The sequence below is a fragment of the Desmodus rotundus genome, chromosome 10 (assembly GCF_022682495.2).
Source record: "Desmodus rotundus isolate HL8 chromosome 10, HLdesRot8A.1, whole genome shotgun sequence".
Classification (NCBI taxonomy): Eukaryota; Metazoa; Chordata; class Mammalia; order Chiroptera; family Phyllostomidae; genus Desmodus; species Desmodus rotundus.
The window spans coordinates 46,381,852-46,401,569 of NC_071396.1; the positions used below are offsets into that span (position 1 = coordinate 46,381,852).

A 19,718-nucleotide genomic window follows, 5' to 3' on the forward strand; every position below is an offset into this window, starting at 1 on the left:
CTATCGAGGCAGAGCTCCCACGCCCCGTCTTTGGGACCGTGACTTGGACCCCGCTGTCTGGCAGAGAACTCCTGAGGGCCTGGACCTGTGTCTATCCTGGCTCCCAAGAGGCTAGGAAGAACTTGCTTCCTAAATAAATAACCCTCAGCACCCCTGGTCGCCCCTCTCCCTTTAGAAGCCCTGGTGGGTGTGTCCCTGTCTCCTGACCATTTCTGAGGAGCGCTTCTGGGCTGAAGGAGGCCATCAGTGTCCCCTGCCAACTACGGGTTCCTCCTGCCCTGTCCCCCAACCCCCTCCTCACACAAGGAAAGGGGAGATTTCTCCAGGGGCTACAGAGCTAATTTGAAGCCCTGAGACCAGGCTTTGAGCGATGTGACCTTGGGCAAGTCACTTCCCTCCGTGAGCTGCAGTCTCCTCAGCTGTGAGACGGGGTTGCAGGACCCACCTCTCAGGGCTGTTGGGGGATCAGGTGGGATAACAGATGGGAAGGACTTTTGCAAACAGTCAAATACAGTGCTCTCGTCTGGAGGCATTCTTGGGTCCAACACGTACCCTATTTTTCGGACTATAAGACACACCCCCCAAATTCGGGAGAAAGGGGGGGTGCATCTTATAGTCCAGATGTAGCTTACATTTACATTGGTGAAATATTATGTTATTAAATATTTTACCACCTTTTTTTGCTTCAAAAAATTTTTCCCCTATTTTCCGCCTCTAAAACCTAGGTGCGTCTTACGGTCTGAAAAATACGGTAATCCGAAAAACACCCGCCTTCTGCCAGGCCCTGGCTCAGTCCAGGGGACCCAGTCATGGGCAAGACAGAAGGCTCCTGCTGGGACAGAAGAGGAGATGGGGGTGAGGAGGACACCCTAAGCCCACAGCTCCTGCAGCACCCACACACCCAGAGAGACTGGGTAGGGGGCCTGGCTCCGTCCCTGGTCCCTGGAGGCTGTCTGGGGTGGTCCAGTTCCCCCAGCAGTGTCCCCAAGGCAGACACAGCCAGCCCCAGCACACTGGCTGCTTCCAAGACCCCCCCCCCCACGCAGATTACTCAGCTGGAGGAAGCAGGACGGCAGTTTGTAATCCGAGCCACCCAGCAACATTTCCACAAATTAGTCAGAGAGATTTCTCCCAGGCAGTCAAGGAGAGGGGGCTTCCAGCCTGAGTAAGTGGGGGTGGGGAGGGAGCGTGGGGCTTTCGCTGAGTGCCCCTTGTCTGAAGACCCGCTGTAGCCCTGCTCCTGTGAGCACTTGACCTCCCCAGAGCTGCTGGGGCAAACTCCTGGCGGGCGGGCGGCGCAGCGCTGAGTGGCTGAGACAGAGTGGGGTCTGGGAGACCTACCATCCTGAGTTTAAACCTTAGTTCTGCCTCTCGCCAGCTGTGTGATCTTGGGCAAGGAACTTGACCTTCTCAGATTCATTTCCCTAATAATAGTATTTTCAACTTCATTAGGCTTCTGTGAAGACTAAACAAGGGATGTAAAGCCCCTTGCGTATTTCTAAACTAGACATAGATGAGTTGCTCAATTAATTTTTGTCTATTTAACAAATATTTCTATGGTACTCACTATGGGCCACACACTATTCCAAGTACTTCACAAACACTAACTCGCTTAAGCCTTACAAGAACCCAATGAGATGGGTATTAGCATCATTCCATCTTACAGAAGAGAGAACTGAAGCCCAGAGAGGGTAAGCGACCTGCCCAAAGTCACAGAGCTGCCCAGTGGTGCAGCCAAAACCGAAACCTGGGCTCTTCCTCTCCTGCTCCTTCCCATCTCTTGCTTTCCAGCCCCTGGCTTTAGCAGTTGAAGCAAGCGAGAGGAGACTGATTTAAGAAGAAGCCCCATCCCACCGCCAAGCTCTGCCCTCCCTGACCCCAGCAGGCCTGAGCAGGTGCTTGGGCGTAGAACGGGCTCCCACTCCAAGCCGCTGGCCTCTGCACTAAGCTTCTTCCCCAAAAGGCGATGTTGTTACTAATCCCCCTCCCTCTTGTGATCAACCTGTTACAGCGACCCTCCCCTCGAGCCCCCAGCTCCAATTTGGAGCCAGAGACAAACGTCCAAGCCTTCGCCCTCACGCTCACCTCACTGCCAGTTCTTGCTCAGACGCCTGCTGCAGCTCAAGTGGGCCCAGTGGGGGTAGAGCCACACAGGAAGTACAAGCAACTGCCCACAGCCTTGGAGAAGCCTTGAGATAGAAACCCCGTCGGTGGCTTCCCTCCCTTGGGAGCCCCCAGCCTCTGCTCTCACAGCTCTGGTGACTGGGAGTGCAGGGCCTCTGTCGGAGGCCTGGGGGGGCCACGGGTGGCCAGCTCCGACTGGTAGATGTGCTTGATGAAATCTCTCCATGGTGTCATTTCCTCCCATTAGTCCTGTCTCTGCCCTCAGGCCCCACAGGCCAGCTGCTCCCTCTGGCTGGCAGACATCTGGGATGGCCATCGCTTGGCAGGAGTCCCCACTTGGCCTGAATGCTTGGTGGCCTCAGCCTGGTGTCAGAAGACAGGGTTCCTGGTGCCGTGCCCCCCTCCCGCCCCTACCGCATCCCGCTCTCCACCCCACAACCAGCAGGGCTGCAGGAATGTAGGGACAGCCTCTGCTAAGTACATCTAAGGGCCTGGTCCCAAGCACAGCCTTGCTGGCTAGGGACAATAATAATTGACATTGGTCACCACTTAGCAAGTGCCTGCTCTGCCCTGGACACTGTGCTAAGTACTTTACCAGCAGGGACCCCTCTTCCCAGCTCTTTGAGACACGTATTATTTTTGCCCTCACTTAACAGATGAGGCAGGGAAGGCTCCCAGAGGGAGGTGACTCACCCAAGGTCCCGCCTACAATGATTAAGTGGAGAAGCCCCAATTCACACAGAGGCTGTAAAGTTCAAGGCCAGCTCTTGACCCTCAGCCCACAAAGATAACAGGGGAAGAACAGGAGACTCACAGGAAACAGACTGAATCGCTCACTAACTTGAGCAGCTCCAACTCCAAAGGCCACAGGAGTCGGAGGCGGGGGGTGGTGAGAGGCCTTGTGGACGGAGAAGGTGGCACGGCTCCTCGGAAGAGGCAGAGACCTCAGATGAGTCTTGACCAAACAAGGCGTCTCAGACACTGTAGGACCCCCAGCCAACAGCCCCTGGGAAGAGCCCCCCAGGAAGCTGTGGAACTGAGCTGGGTTGACCCATTATATAAGAGCCCCATCTCATGGGCAGCAAGCATTTATTAAGCACCACAGTATGCTTGGTCCATGTTAGGGCTCAGCAAGGGTGCAGGTAAAGCTCCCATCATCCCAAGAAGCTACGAGTCTAGCAGGGCAGGAGCGAAGCCTCACTAGAGCTCTGATGACCAGTGTGGGAAGTAACTTGCTAATTTTCTCCGTATCAGGGACACAAACCAGAATGTGTTCTGGGATCAGGAGCACCCCTCCTTCCCTCCCGAAACCAGGGGTACTAGCGTTCCCTGCCAGGACTTTCAGAGGAGCCATGTTCTTTGGAAAATCATGTATTTAAAAAAAAAAAACCAGTTTTATGGTCAAATACGTTTGGGAGGCACTTGGCTGGAGGAGCTTCGGCAGGATTTCTCTAGGGCAGGGCTTCTCGGAGTCTGCACTGGCTGCGGGCATTGAGCGTGACAGCGACCACGGCATCTGGCGCAAGTCCTCTTGGGGACCAGGCCACAGACCACCCACTACCAGGTTCCTGGGAGACCAGTGTGCGCTGGTGGCACTGTGCTTTTGGCACAGGCCAGCCATTCCTGACTTGCCTTTGCGGCTAACGCCTCGGTGGCTTTGACCCCAGGCCCTCTGCTGTGGAAACCCAGGGCTGTTCATTTCTCCGGTGAGTAAATCCCAGCTGCCTTCATTGGGAACAGCGGCGGGCACGACGGGGGATTGTCCTAACAAGCCCTCTGAAGCTATGGGGCAGCTCTCTGTCACCTCACTACCACCACCCCTCAAGCCAATTTGGCCAAACTCCCTGGGGTTTCATCAGGGATAGCTAGCATCTAGCTTTATTATTAAATTTTTATTGGAAGAGCATTTCTTGGCTATTGTACAAAACCGGGGTTGAGGAGGGGTGGCTGGTAGGGGAGAGCGCCCACTGGAGATGCTAAAGAAAGACGACCTCAAACCCTTCTTGCTTCATTTTAAGGTAGCTGCCTGGTCCGACCAAGGCAGGGGCATCATAGCAGTTGTGTCTTCGCCCCCTTAGGCCAAAACCACCCCCTTGCACACACGGACACATGCGCAGTGAGACTGCAGAGTCTCCAGAGAGCAAACTGTGTTTCTAGTAACAAACCACAGTCTGCCTCTGGGACGCGTGGCCAGGCTCTGCCCTGAGACAGGAGGCTTCACCACGGGAAGCGTTCCTGCCCCAGCCGGCAGCCCAGCCTGCAGGCAGCGTTCGGCAAGCCCCGACAGGATGCCCGGCTGGCTGGCGGGCAGGGCAAGACGCCGCTCCGAACCTCTCCCCATTGTAATTTACCAAATCCATCTGGGGCTCCTTTGAGCCATTTTCTGGAAATGCTACATTTCAAGGGTCTCCCTGTTAGAAAAGGTCAGAGTTCATGCGGGCCTTTCATGTTAAAGGAACTTGAAAGAAAGGAAAGGAAATGTATATTTTAAGCTTTAGCTGTGATTAAGTGGGCTCAGGCCACGAGAACACTCAGATGATTTACATGACGTTACATGAAGAGCCAATTAGCCTAACAACTTCCGAAAAATTTCTAGCTCAAGAGCACCCATTTATTAGGGCACTTGGAATGTGCCAGGCGTTGTGCTGAGTTCTTTCCTGGGGTAGGTGATTCATCTCAACCTTGCTCCCCAGGGAGAGGCAGGCTCCGGTGTGATGCCCATTTCACCCATAAGGCAGGGGAGCCTCAGAGAGGGGCAGTGATTTGTCTGCAGCTCCCCCGCCCCCCCCCCCCCCCCCCCCGCTAGTAAACGGCAGGGCAGGGGTGAAATCTCAGGTCTGCCCAAATCCAAAGCCAGAGCTCTCTTTTTCCAACCCTCAGCCCTTGCGAACTCTTCGTCCAGCGTCCGGCGTCCGGCGTCCGGCATCCGGCATCCGGCATCCGGCATCCGAGGACAGCACAGGCCCGCCTGGTTTATCTGCATGAAGATGAAGCCTTGCTAAATCTCCAGGCTTCCTAAATCCTCTGACCTGGCCTTCACGAGTCCAGAAGACTCTGGGACCTCCCTGCAGCTGGCCCTGGTCCCAAGCCTCCCCGGTCCCATCCAGGGGGCAGCCACAGCAGATCTTAGTCACCTCTCTGTGGAAGAATCCCAGGGCCCACTGTCTCATTGCCGTCACGTCTGAGTCAGTACCCAGAGCAGGCAGTCCGGGGTGGGCCCGGGAGGAGCTGGTACAGATTGAGGTTGCTCTGACTCAAGGGAGGTGTTCTGGACCCTTTCACCCAGCAAAGGGCTTGAGCCACCCTATCCAGACCAGCCAGGGAGATTCCCCAATCCTCCTGGTGGCCACTTCACACAGCATAAGTCACCCATGAAGCAGAAACTCTATTAGCGACCGCTCACTCATCAGTATTTGTCTGCCAAGACCACAGAGTGGACAAGGACCACGCTGAGATTGTAGACGTCATAATGGAACACTAGTTAGGGTATAAAAGTTCGGGTGTGTGCCCTGACTGGTGTGGTTCAGTGGGTTGGGGGTTGTCCCACAAACCGAAGGGTCGTGGGTTTGATTCCCAGTCGGGGCACATGCCTGGTTTCCAGGCTAGGTCCCCTGTTGGGGCCATGTGAGTATGGACTCAAGAGGTAACCGGCTGATGTTTCTCTCACACATGATGTTTCTCTTCCTCTCTCTCCCCCTCCCTTCCCCTCTCTCTAAAAATAAATAAAATCTTTAAAAAAGAGAAAGAAAAGAAAAGTTAGGATGTGGGCTCAGGAGTCAAACTACGTGGGTTGGGAATTCTGATAACCTTGCTTCCAAGCTGTGAGACCTTGGGCGACTTACTCAACCTCTCTTAGCTCTGGTTTCCTCACTCATAAGTGGGCATAGACCCTACGCCATAGGGTCAGTATGATGATTAAATGAGATGCTGTGTGCGAAGCTCTTGACGTGAGGCCTGGTAGGTGGTGATCGCTTAGTAATAGGAAGTCGCTGCGTGGATGACGATGACAGAACCAGTGGTCACCAGACACGGGGCTGCTGCAGGGCCTGCACCTGCCCTGTGGGGACAAGCCCAAGCTCCTTCTCCTCCGTTTTTCCTCTCGACCGCTCCAAGCCCTACATCACCTTCCAGGCCCAGATGAAGTCTGCCTCACCCAAGAAACCAGCCTGACCACGGGATCTCACCGTGTCTGAGCTCCTTCTATCCAGGGTTCACAGAAACCAATCCAGCAACAAACTTGGCTCTAACAATTTCTCAGCTTCTCCGGCAGCCAGTGCCTCCTCGAGTGGCCTCTTCTGCCCCTTCCCTCTCCACAGCCTGAGCTCCCAGTCAGGTACTCAGGCCTTCAGGCTGATGTCAGTGTGGCTGCGGATGTCTGAGACTCAGCCTGTCTCTCCCTCCCTTACCCCTCCTCACACCTGTTCTCCCTACTCACCTGCCCCCTCCCTGGTTCCACCCAGTGGGGTTGGAGCCATGACCCTATAAGGGCAGTGGTTCCCAGACTTTGGGATTTCAGAGCCCTAGAAAATGTCCAAAGAAATTTGGGTGTGGGAGAGTGAACAGGGAGTTGTCAAGTTTTTCTTTTGCCACATAAGAACATTACAAAAAAAGATCAATTCTCAACTTCCGGCCAAGATGGAGGCGTAGGTAGATACACTGTGCCTCCTCGAACAACCAAAATAAGGACAACGACAAATTTAAAAACAAAAAACAACCAGAACTGCCAGAAAATCGAACTGTATGGAAGTCCAACAACCAAGGAGTTAAAGAAGAAACATTCAACCAGACCTGTAGGAGGGGCAGAGACGGGCAGCTGGGCAGAGTGGACTCGCGGCTGGAGGACCAGGGCGGGCAGGGCTGCAGCTGGCGGGCAAAGTAGCAGCTGGCGGACTGGGTGGTCCCACGTTCGTGTGCAGATAAACCAGTAGGAACAACTGCGGAGCGAGACAGACCATGCAACCCAGGGCTCCAGCACGGGGAAATAAAGCCTCAAACCTCTGACTGAAAACACCAGTGGGGGTTGAGGCGGCAGCAGGAGAAACTCCCAGCCTCACAGGAGAGTTCGTTGGAGAGACCCACAGGGTCCCAGAACATACACAAACCCACCCTCCTGGGAATCTGCACCAGAAGGGCCCAATTTGATTGTGGGTAGCGGGCAAAGTGACTGAAAGCTGACAGAGAGTGGAGCGGGAGCCATTGCTCCCTCTTACCCCTCCCCCATGTACAGCGTCACAATGCAGCCACGTGGGTTGCTCCACCTCTTAGGTGAACACCTAAGGCTCCGCCCCTTACTACCGAACAGGTGCGCCAAGACAAAAGAAACAAATGGTCGAAATGAAAGAACAGATCGAAGCTCCAGAAAAAACACAACTAAGCAACAAAGAAACCGTCAACCTAAAACAGCTCAAAACACTGGTACCATCAGGAAGCTCACAGAATTGGTTGAATATGGTTGCAAATTAGATGAAAAAATGAAGGCTATGCTAAGTGAAATAAAGGAAAGTGTACAGGGAGCCAATAGTGACGGGAAGGAAAGCGGGACTCAAATCAACGCTGTGGACCAGAAGGAAGAAAGAAATATTTAACCAGAACAGAATGAAGAAAGAAGAATTCTAAAAAATGAGGAGAGGTTTATGAACCTCCAGGACATCTTTAAACATTCCAACATCCGAATCATAGGGGTGCCAGAAGGAGAAGAGGAAGAGCAAGAAATTGAAAACTTATTTGAAAGAATAATGAAGGAGAACTTCCCCAATCTGGCAAAGGAAATAGACTTCCAGGAAGCCCAGGAAGCTCAGAGCCCCAGAGAAGTTGGACCCAAGGAGGAACACACCAAGGCACATCATAATTACATTAGCCAAGATTAAAGGTAAGGAGAGAATCTTAAAAGCAGCAAGAGAAAAGGAGACAGTTACCTACAAAGGAGTGCCCATAAGACTGTCAGCTGATTTCTCAAAAGAAACCTTGCAGGCAAGACAGGACTGGAAAGAATTTGAAGTCACGAAAGGCAAGGACCTATATCCAAGATTACTCTATCCAGCAAAGCTATCATTTAGAATGGAAGGGCAGATAAAGTGCTTCCCAGATAAGGTGAAGTTAAAGGAGTTCATCATCACCCAGCCCTTATTATATGAAATGTTAAAGGGACTTATCTAAGAAAAAGAAGAAAAAAATATGAACAGTAAAGTGAGGACAAACTCACGGTTATTAACAACCACACCTAAAACAAAAACAAACTAAGCAAACAACTAGAACAGGAACAGAATCACAGAAATGGAGATCACTTGGAGGGTTATCGGAGGGGGAGGGGGGAAGGTACAGGGAATAAGTAGCATAAATGGTAGGTAGAAAATAGACAGGGGGAGGGTAAGAATAGTATAGGAAATGGAGAAGCCAAAGAACTTACATGTACAGCCCATGGACATGAACTAAAGGGGGGGAATGCTGGTGGGAGGGGCGTGCAGGGTGGAGGGAAATAAAGGGGAGAAAATGGGACAACTGTAATAGCATTATCAATAAAATATATTTAAAAATAAAGAAACAAAAACAAAGCTCTCGCAAAGACAAAGATCCATTCTCAGCATCATTTCGGTACAGAAAGGCTGTTTCACACCAATAAAGCAGAAAGGTCACAATCTCAGGGAAGGCTAATACTTTAAGTTGGAAAACAGCTCTCTTGAGAAAAACAAACTCACGCACTGTTGCCCTGACTTCTCTCCTTTCTCCATGGACTGGAGAAAACTTCGGCTCTCTCTGGCCTGTGTCCCCTGGGACCTCACAGGTCTGGGGACCTTTGTCCTATGAGGCTCCTGCTAAACTGGGGTCACCTGAAAACTGCAGAAGACCCCCAAAGCCTTTGGGTTAGGCAGACCAGTATTCCCGCTGAGCTGTTGCAGAGTAGGCTCATCCCAATGCCAGACCTTACAACTTCAGGGGCCGAGGTGGGGGGAGGCCGGGGTCCCTCCTCTGGCACTCGGCCCAGGGACTGGGCCACGTCTGGCTAGAGCCCCTCCCCCCACTCTAGAGGGGATGAGGTGAGACTCAGCAGCAAGCTCACACCAGGAAAGTTGACTGGGGGGACTTAGTGGGCAGGGTCTTCCCCACATCTCCGTCCCAACACTGAGCACTAGTGCCCACCCCCCATCTCCGCCCCTCCCCTGGCCCCCCGGAAGGGAGGGGAAGAGGGCACTGCAGCCCTGAGGTGGGGGTGGGGAGTGGACCGAGGCGCCCCGCTGGGCGGGCGCAGATAGGATCTGAACGCGGAGAAGGGCGGCCGGGCCTCTTTGATCCGCAGCCAGCCAGGCTGGGCCGGGACCCGGAGGGGCGGCGCGGCTGTCTTCCGGCCCGACTTTGCACTGCAGCTGGGGTCCTGAGACTCTGAGTCGGAGAACTGTCCGAGACGCCCTCCCTTCCCAAATACCTTCTGCCCCAGTTGCTCTCGGGAGAGGTGGGATCGTCTGCACTGAATCCAGCACAGGAACCTGCTGGGGGCTGCGGTTCCCTGCACCGGCATCCAAAGGGGCCTAGACGCAGTGGCTGAGCTGAGGCCGAGCGTGCCTTGTAGATGAGATGGGAACTGGCGGTTCCTGCGCTCCTCCCGGACTCTGGAGCCTGGATCTTGCGAGGGACCGCTTGCGCCAGACTCGCAGTCAATGGGCTCCACGGGAATGCGACTTCCCGGGTTAAGTTGCTTCGCACGACCCAGCCCTCATCGGAATCCCGCGGCCCACGTGGCTGACCAAAGCCTGGCACCACGGGGCCGCAGGCTCTAGGCGTGGAAATGAGTTGGGACAGTCGTGGGGGGGGAAAGGGTGTGACTGGAAGATCCCTTTGGGGGGGCGGGGTCCGTCCTCCAAGTCCTCACGGCTGTGTTCGCGCCTCACCTCGGAGCCACAAGGCTGAGAGGCTGTCACAAAAGTGATCTGTACGAGGCCCACTTGCAACAGGCGCTCAATAAATGTGTGGCGGGCATATGCTTTTGTTCGCGCTGTGAGTGGGCGACCCGACCCGCGTAGGTTTGGAGAATGGGGCTTTGAGGCCTAGTACTGCCGGCCCGGGGTCGGCCTCTGAGCGTCCCAAGCTCTAGGAAATCCCCAGTTCCAAGCCCAGGACGTGCTGGGCCGGGGGCACAGACGCAGTTCACACCCTGGCTCCAGTTCCAGGACACCCAAAGAACCTAGAGGACTTCTAGGCGCGGGGCGGGAATCCCCAGGTGAGGAGGCCGGTCGGAGTCTCCTTTAAAGTCCCCGCATTTTAGGAGATGGGTAACGCTTTTCAGGGTCGTCCAGTCCAACGCCTCTCTCTAGTTACGACAGGGAGAGCGAGCCCTTTAAGACTGTCCCCCCCCCCCCCCCGGGCGTGTCCCCGCCGCTCCCTTGAGAGGAGGGGCGGGGCGACTTGGCTCCGCCCATCGCCCAGACCCGCCCCCATCGCCCCCGCCCCGCCCCCCCGCACTCAGCCGGCGGCGCCTTTGATGTTCGGACCCGCCAGCTCCCCTAGCCGCTGAGTCCAGCGCCCGCGCCCAGCGCCCCGCGCCCGCAGCCCGCCCAGGCGGAGTCAGCCCGCGCTCCGCCCGCCGCGCTCCGAGCTCGGAGGTCCGGACTCCGGGCTCGCCGCCTCCCGGGCCGGCTTCGCGCCCCTCACTCCTGCGCCCCGCGCCCCAGCGGGCGGAGCGCACCATGCCGCAGCTGGATTCCGGCGGGGGCGGCGCAGGCGGCGGCGGCGACGACCTCGGCGCTCCCGATGAGCTGCTGGCCTTCCAAGACGAGGGCGAGGAGCAGGACGACAAGAGCCGCGACAGCGCTGCGGGCCCCGAGCGCGACCTGGCTGAGCTCAAATCGTCGCTAGTCAATGAGTCCGAGGGCGCGGCGGGCGGCGCGGGGGTCCCGGGGGATGGCGCCGGGGCCCGCGGCGAGGCTGAGGTCGGGGCTGAGGTAAGCGCCGGCCTGCACCCAGCTCCTTCCCCGGGGCCACGGCCCTCGGGGTCCCCATCCCTCGGAACCCCGCCTGTCCCTAGCCCCGAGTCTCCAGCTTTTCCTGCGCCCCTTACGGCCCCTCTGAATCTCCCTGCAGGCTCTCGGGCGGGAACACACTTCGCAGAGACTTTTCCCTGACAAACTTCCAGAATCTCTGGAGGACGGTGAGTTTCTACACTGCCCGACTCCCCTCCACCCGCTAAGGCCCAGTCCCCCGTGGAAGGGAGGGAGCCGAGGGGGTGCCTCCCCCCAGCTGCAGCTCGGGGAGGTGGTAAAACCGAGGGGGTGGGAGGAGTGGGGGCGGGTTTCCCGGGCGCCTCCGGGCTCGAGTCACTTCCGGTGCCCTGACCTTTATAGGAGTAAACAGACCCCCGCCATCGCCGCCTCCCCTCCTGCCCAGGTGACTGACTAATCCCCTGTCTTGGGGAGAAAGCGTTGGCCAAGCTTCCTTGGCCGGCTGGGGGGGTGGGGGTCGAGTAGGGGTCGCCAAGCTGAGGCCTGGACTCGGTTCTTCGTCACAACTTGGCACTGCGGGCACCCCCATCCTGTTCTTTCTCAAGTCACAGACTTGAAGGGGACCCCTTGGCAAGTCTTACTTTTCTCTAGAGAGCAGACAGCCTTCAGCCCGAGCCATCCGGCTGGCGAGTCTGACCCAGCTGTGGTTTTTCCAGGCCTGAAGGCCCCGGAGTGCGCCAGCGGCATGTACAAAGACACCGTCTACTCCGCCTTCAATCTGCTCATGCACTACCCAGCCCCTTCGGGGGCCGGGCAGCACCCCCAGCCGCAGCCCCCACTGGTAAGTGGCCCCAACAGCCCAGCCGGGTGCCTGCTACCTCTTTGCCCAGGTGTGTGAGTCAGGGGCAAGAAGTAACTTTTGCTTACAACAAAATAGGTACATGAGAACTCTGTTCTGGTCTGAACCAGAGGAGAACTTTGCTGAAGTCAGGAGGGGTGGCCCTGGGCACCCCACTTTCCGCTAGCTCTTGGCTTTCATCTTCCCAGTTTGCTCACGGCAGGTGCAGGCCCCATCCTGGCGCCAGGTGATGCTGGGGTGGAGTCGCCTCGGAAAACTTCTGAGCTGAGACCCACCGCCTGGCTCCCAAGGGTGGTGTGCAGAGCGTGGTGTGAGCTGTGACCTTGGTAGTTAGCCGTCTCCTTAAAGCCCAAAGCCCTGAGCTGTGGTGCTTGGAGGAACAGGCAGAAAAGCTGCTTGGCGTCAGATCTCCTGGTTGTGGGTGTTCCGCTCCCTCCGGCTGTTGACATGAGTGTGCCCTTAAAGGCCCTGAACACCATGTGTGGAAATTGGGTTTTTATGCAGCTGGCTTCGTCAAACGCACCACGAAGGGTTTGAGGGTGTTCGGTAATGTCGGTAAGGGGCCTGTTTAATGAATTTGCAAATTCAGAACGTGTAAGTACCCAGTGCTTTGAAAAGACTTCGTGATCATTACAAACCATGCTTTTCTGCCCATTGGAGCAGATGACTTCAAGTGTGAAGAGCCTATTCTGAGTGCTTTGGAGCAGTTAAGCTGTACTAGTATTTAAAAAAAAATCAGATTCATGTTTCACTTGTCCTCAGCTAGCCCAAGGTGGGGTGAGCTTAGAGCTTCCAGAGTACATGAAAAGTTGGGGGGGACTCTGGTAGACGGGTGTTGGGTGTACCTGTAGGCCCAGTGTAGGTGGGGCGGGCCAGGGGGAGGCTCACATGGCTAGTGGCAGGGTCACCCAGAGGGAGGTGGGTGACCGCCTGGCTGCTTTGGATCCGGAATGAGGAGAGTTGGTTCCAAGAGCTGTTTCATGCCGAAGGTAACGGGAGGTGAGAAGACAGGCTGGGGCTTCTCTCCAGAAACTCAGGATGGAAAACCTTGTAGACAGCTGACTCAGGACATGAGCTCCTTGCCCTTTGGACCCCCATTTCCTCCCTGTAGAAGGAGCATGTTGGATGAGTGTTCTGTCGGTCTGACTTTCTGTTCTGAGATTGCTCTAACTAGATGTTCGCTTCCTTTCAAGTCTAGGGGGGAGGGGGCCTGGCCACTGACCTTGCCACCCGGTGCAGCAGCCCTCCTGAGAGACCTTCACCCACAGGAGCAGATGCTTAACAAAGATGCTTTTTGGGTGCTCCAGTAGGAGCAGACCCTTTGATTTTGGGCCACATTGACATAACCCCCCACTGCCAAACCTCTGGTGGGGGAGTTGCTTGCTTGCTCGCTTGCTCGGTCAGGGGCTGGAGTCACTGGGAGCGACGACTAGACCAAAGGCCTCTGCCCATAACGGGCCTCGCAGGGCAGACTCTCCTCCTACTGCTTGTGATTCCACCGCAGTGCAAGGAAAAGCTGAGTTCCTGAGCTCCTCTCACAGGCTGGACGAGCAGTGGGGGGTGCCCGGAGAGGGAGGGCCTCCTTCTCTGTAGGGGCATGGCGAGGAGACCATTTGGTGTCCTCTCATTCACTCTGGTCACTCTGGTCGCTTTAAGGATGGTGGGGAGGGGGATGTAGAGCGTGGTGCAGAGGGACAAGCACGACACCTGGGCCCGGACCATTTCTTTTCAATGTAAGGCCCTTTCCCAAGGCACAGCAGACACATCTGTCTGCATCTGTCTCTCCTAGAAGGGCGAGTCCCCTGGTTCTCCGCCCCACTCAGCGGCAGCCTCCCGCCGCCGGGCCTCTGGGAACACGGGGAGGGCAGGCTCTGGCTCTGGCTTTCGGTGCCCCTGTGCCAGCTGTTCCAGGGGGTGGGGACAAGGACAGAGGCAAGTGCCTAAGTAGAGATGACACTGGGTGAGGAAGATACATGTGAATGCAGTGGAGCTTCTTTTCAGGAAACTGGATAGGAATAAGCAAAGAGCAAGTAAGAGGAGTGGCTTGCCTCACTTGAGTTATATAGACATTCAAACTATGGTCGGGTTTTAAAAAACAAAATTGTCCCCATGTTTGGGGAGCACATTTATCATTGTGGCTCAGGGTTCCCGCGTCTGGAATCAGAAAAAGCTTCCCTTAAAGTGGGTCTGGAGCCCCTTGCAGGGCCCGGAGGGAAAATTACCTTTGGAGGTTTTCTTCAAAGCGGGTCTTCACGTCAGATGACGTGCTGCCCGGCCCTGGCCTGGCCCGGCCCTCGCAGAGAGAATCCCGGTGGTCTGCAGTTGTGCTGAGGGGCTCACAGCCAGTCCCTTGAGTCCCTAGACAGTGGGGAAGCCCATGCCGGGGACCTCCGCTGCCTGTGTGTGGGTGGACCGTCCATGAGACTGCCACACGGGGTACCTTGAAACTGGCAGGCGCAAGCCTCACCAGGAGCAACGGGCCCACCTAAGTGCAACTGCCACGGGGCAAAGAGAAAGATTTAAAAAAAAAAAAAAGGTTTGTTTCTCTTTGGTACTTGGCTTCTTGTAGACTCTGTGAGGGGAAGGGGAATCAGGCCACAGTTCATGTCGCGGCTGGTGTCTGTCAGGCACCTCCTGTGGGCTCGCAGGCCGTTGCTGGCCTGGAGCAGTAGCTGCTCCTTCTGTCGGTTTTGTTTTCTCTGCTCTGAGACCTGGGGGTGGGGGGCAGTGAGTTGGTCCCGGGCCGGACTTTGAGGGGCTTCTGGGCTGAGTAAGGCATCATTCCTTAGGGGAACTCAGGCTCTTGCATGTGGGGGCTGATGGACTGGTGCAAATCCTCATCTCAAAAAGAACATGGCGCCTCGTTGCTCTTGTGGCCCCTTTCCACGGGCTCCACTGGAAACCTGTGGCCTGGAAGGCTGCCGAGCCTCTCGCCGTTTATTTTTAACTTTTTTTTATTAAAAAAAATTTTTTTATCCTCACCCGAGGATAGGTTTTTATTGATTTTTAGAGTGAGAGGAAGGGCGGGGGTGGGGAGAGAAGCATCGATGTGAGAGAGAAAAACGTCAATTGGTTGCCTCCTGTGTGCGCCTGGACCAGAGATGGAACCCACAACCTAGGTATGTGCCCTGGCCGAGAATCAAACCCGCAAACTTTTGGTAATGGAATGATGGCTCTAACCAACTGAGCCACCTGGCCTGGGCGAGCCTTCTGCCATTTAGATGAAAGGTCCAGAGCTGGCAAATCCGCAGGGATGGACAGTGAGTACGTGGCTGTTCGGGCCTGGGAGGAGAGGGCTGTGGGACTGACTCTAAAGGCGTTGCTCTTTGTGGGGATGTGTCTGTTCTGGAGTTAGTGGGGACGGTCCTACAACCTTGTGTCCCCTCGTGAATATACTAAAGTCACTGAATTGTACGCATTATAACAGAATTTTATGGTACATGAATTACATTGCCACACAGGAAAGAAAAAGTGAGGTTTTGGGCTCCCCTAGGGCCTTGGCGCTCTTCGCCCTTGTCTGAGCTCCGCCGCCTTGCCGTGCCGTGCCTGGGCGTGCCCCAAGCCGGGGGTCAGGCAGCAGCTACAGGTGGAGGAGCCCCGTTGATGTGGTGGGCTCCTGCTGGGGTCAGTCAGGGTTCACGGTCCCTGACTCCAAGGTCTGAGGATCAGGTGGGGGCTGTGCAGACAAGCCCTGGGGGAGCAGGAGGTGAGGGTGTGAGCGGTGCAGAGGAAGGAAGTGCTGCTGACACATGGCCAGCCTATCCAGGGGAGCTCTGCAGAGATGCACCCACCCAGCCCTGCACACCCCTCAGAGAGAGCACAGGGCCTCGTTAGGGGGGTTACTGATGCTTGATCACCGGCTCTGGTTGGAGTGAAGCCTGTTAGGAGGGAGCCTGGTACCAGGCTGGGCATCCAGATGGAGCAGAAGCAGCGTCTGCCTCTGGGAGTACCTGGCAGAGGACCCCCTCCTGGCCGGAGGAATGTTGTCACAAAAGGCCCAGCTGAGGGCATCCTGGCCAGAGCTGGCTCAAGAGGAGGGTGTGCTGAGCAACTTCCCAAAAACGCACAGTCGTCCTACAGGTGGAGACGGGACTGGCGGGCAACTGGGCTCCCCTCCTCCTAGACACCCCAAACTTTCCAATTCTCCATTCAGTTGTCACCCTCAAGCCCAAGCATAAAGGAGTGGGGTAACAGCTTCCCCCAGGGTCCCCCTGCCCCCACCCTAGCGCCTACTCAAACCCCCATTCCAGGCTTCCCGTAGCAGCCACAGGGATCCTTTAGAGACATAAATCAGATGCCATCTCTCACCTGATCAAACCCTGCAGTGGCTCCCTATGGCTCCTGGAGGGGAATGCAAAACACCCGCGTAGCCTGAGTGCCTTGGGGGACCAGCACCTCCCAACTGCGTGCCAGGTCGGCAGCGCACCCTTCCCCCCAAACAGCCACCTCAGTGTCGTGATAGGACAGCCAGCAAGATTCTTCCCACCTCAGGGCCTTTGCACTTGTCCCCTCAGCTTGGAATTCTCTCCCTGCTCTTAACATAGCTGCCACCGTCTCATTCCTCATTCCACACTTAATTCAGAGGTCCTAAGAGGGACCCCTCCGACCACCCAGCTGGCGGCCTCCATCACGGCCGGGGCCCTGCCAGCCCTGCCCACCCTCTCGGCTCCGCCCTTCGGCCAAGGTGGCCAGCCCTGCTTCGTGATGCACCCGCCATGCTTAGACCAAGAAAGCCCACGTGTCCCAGGTGTCCCAGCGTTGGAATGAGGACAGGGGCAGGAGTGCCAGGGAGCAGCCCAGGAAAGTGCTGGTGTGGCCTGGATCTGGGGTGGTGGGGGTTGCCCATGACTAATGCTGTGTCCCCTGCTGTCCTGGCTCCTCTGGGGCAGTCGTGGCTTGGTGGCAGGCCCACGTGGACTCCCGGCTAGAGGGCTGTATCTCCGCTCTGGGCCACAGGGGCCTGGGGATCTGAACCCTGGGGGCCAGCCCGAGGGTGGGGACCCTGGTTCACACACCCCTCCTCACTGCTCCGCCTTACCCAGGGGTTCTTGGAAGTGCTACTCCTGGGGCCACTCAGTTTCCCCTCAGAACCCTCTCCCACCACCCCAAAGATTTACCTAATAAGCCCCCTTCCCCAGCCAGATAGAACCCCTGTACACAGGGCGAGAGGGGCTTAAGCTATTGTGTGAGGGAAAAAAGGGGAAAAGGTCCACATGGCCTTCAGCGTCAGCACCATCCTCAGGCCTTTCCTCACGTGGGCACCCACCTGCAGCCCTGCGTCTGGGCCTGACGCTCCCCTCGGGGTGGGGGGGAGGGGGCGCCTCTGCAGGCCCCAGCAGTGCCCGTGCACGGTGTCTCCGCTGGCCTCTTGGCCTGACTCTGTCCCGCATGGGCTGCCTTCTGTGCCAGCGGAAAGGCGCTCTGCACAAATCACTCCTTAATTGCCATTCTGCGTCTTTTCCTGGAGCACAGCGTTCAAGGAGAAACATGGACCAAGAGGGCGGGGGAGGAACCCGGCATTGGCTTCGCTGTGGCCCCAGCTCACTTTGGGGATCTCGCAGGGCCTGAGCATGCATTTCGTAGGTTTTTGGTGGGCAGCAGGGTTTAGAAGTTATTTTGACTTGTATTCCCCGTGGTATTTGGAAAGCCTGCAGCCGCCCACCCTGCTCAGCCACTCCCAAGGTCGGACTTCCCTTTCAGGGTGCCCCCTTGATGCCTTGCAGGGCTGGGAAGGCCCATCTTGCAGACCCTGCCCTGCCCTGGCTTCGGGAGCTTCCCTGTTAGGGCCACCCTCTAGCTCGGCAAGGTGGGAGGGCTGTTGGAGGGCCCTGGGTTGGTTGCCAGGACCTAGGTATATTGTTCCTGGAGCCCTACTGCGGTTGCACCAAGCCAGTTTCCACAGCCAGCAAATGGGGACATTCATGCCAGCTCTGCCCACCTCCCCAGGTGCCCACAGACTCAGGTGTGAGTGGCCTTGAAGGGAGGTCTTAGTGGTCCCCTCCCAGAGGCTGCAGGCAGCCCACGCCCTCCTGGGTCTCCTGAGGCCCCACCCCCTGGCCCTGCGGTAAAGGAGCGTTAGCTGAGCTGTAAGGACAGGCTCCAGGGGCGCTGGCTTCGAGTCATGGAACCACCAAGGTGAGACCCGTCAGGGCGGGCACAGAGCCACATGGAGGGGCGAGGGGAGCTTCCTCAGGCAGCTGCGGTCTCAAAGACACATAGTCACACTCCCTCATACCTTGTGACTGGCTGCTTCCTGCCACTGTGTACAAATAAGACTCCGTTGGAGGAAACAGGTGTTTTATCAGGTCACAGGATCCCCCTCCCCCAACGGTACAGTACCCGGATCCTCGGGTAACAACCCTCCTTCTGCAGGTGGGGACCATAAGACCAGGTCAGGGGAGGGGCTAGTCCAAGCCCCTTAGGAGAGTGGAAGGGGAAGGCACTGAGTCTGGGAGATCCACCCTCACGTACATCCGCCACATCTTGGCTGAGTGGCCCTGGGTAAGTTACTAATCCTCTGGATCTTAGTTGCCTCATCTAAAGTTGAAGACAATGAGGGTTCTGCCTCCATGGGTTACTGTGGAATGGATTGAGAGTGGGCATGAGGTCCCTAGCACGTAATAGGTGCTTCATGAGTGGAAGCCACTGTGGGAGGGCTTGTTAACACTGTGGCCCTGAAGCCAAGACTGGACTGGAGTGTGGGATGCTGTCCCTCAGCTCAGTCCCCCCGGGCAGTACAAGGACAGCTGTTCTGCCCAGCTGGCCCCTGACACTGTGCCCACTGGATCTGGAATCCTGGGCGCAGACCCCTGCTGGTGTTTACTGAGCCCTTCCCCCTACTTGTACGGTTGGCCTTGGCTCAGCACTGAGAGGGCAGCTGCCTCTGCGCCCCCAGAGCCCAGTCCTGGCGAGGCAGAGAGCCTCCCTGGGGCTCCGAATCAGCTTTGAGGTCCTGCCCGCACTGGATAAAGGGCACTGAGGAGGGACAGTGGCCAGTAGAGTAGCCAGGAAGGGTTCCAGCTGGCCAGGGACATGCACGGGTGAGTGGGAGAGACAGCTTGAGGAGAGAGGTGAGCTGGAAATCAGTACGCTCCTGGTCATTGGACGGGTGACCCAGAGCCCAGGTCTGACAGGGCCACGAGGTGTGGCTGGAGGAGAAGGGCCAACGTGGATGGCCTAGCCTGCAACCTGGGTGCCCAGGCCGTGCTGGTTCCAGAGCCTGGGAATGGCTGGTGGGCACGTGTGGCATGTGGCAGCTCCAAGGGCAGGGTGGTGGCCACCAGCAGATGGTTTGAGTTGCACGGGGAGGGCGAGGCGCGCAGAGCCTGCGGCTGGCACAGTATGGACGCTGGCGGGCGCGGGGGCAACTGCAGTGTGAGCCGGCCTGGGGCGGCTCGGGTGTGCTGGCACATGCAAGGAAGTTTCCACTCTGTGTCGTTGTAGCTGACTCTCAGTTTCTCCAGGGTCACGAGCCCGGGGTTGTGGCCCCTGCGTACTTAGGGGAGCTGAACCCCAGAAGTCAGGGCCCACCGTCGGTGGTTCAGCCAGGATGTGCGGAGCACCTCTCTGGTCAGCATTGTCTCTAGCAGGACTCTGGGAAGGGTGGGGGTCTCTGAGGAGCCAGGACATAGAGGGCTTCTTCCTTCAGGCAGTTTGTTGTCTCAGCTCACAGACCTTGGCGCTGGGAGCTGGGTGCCGCCTCCTTCCCTTAAAAGGTGTGGCCAGCATCCACTTTGCATGCGTGAAATCTCGGCTGTAGCCCGGTGGGTTTGTCCCGGTGTCAGAGCATTTGGCCCCTTCTGGTA

The 19,718-nt window shown here is 56.9% G+C and overlaps 1 protein-coding gene across 4 annotated transcripts in view; it reads left to right on the plus strand.

Annotated features, from left to right (window-relative positions):
- Window positions 1–10,598: 10,598 nt before the first annotated feature.
- TCF7 (transcription factor 7) overlaps window positions 10,599–19,718 on the plus strand; it is a 30,557-nt gene continuing 21,437 nt past the window's right edge. For all 4 annotated transcript variants that reach the window (XM_024575302.3, XM_045183891.2, XM_045183892.2 and 1 more), the window contains exons 1-3: window positions 10,599–11,057; window positions 11,197–11,263; window positions 11,771–11,895. In XM_024575302.3, coding sequence (XP_024431070.2) covers window positions 10,803–11,057; window positions 11,197–11,263; window positions 11,771–11,895 — 447 coding nt within the window. In that variant the 5' untranslated portion in view covers window positions 10,599–10,802. The remainder of the gene's footprint in view (window positions 11,058–11,196; window positions 11,264–11,770; window positions 11,896–19,718) is intronic.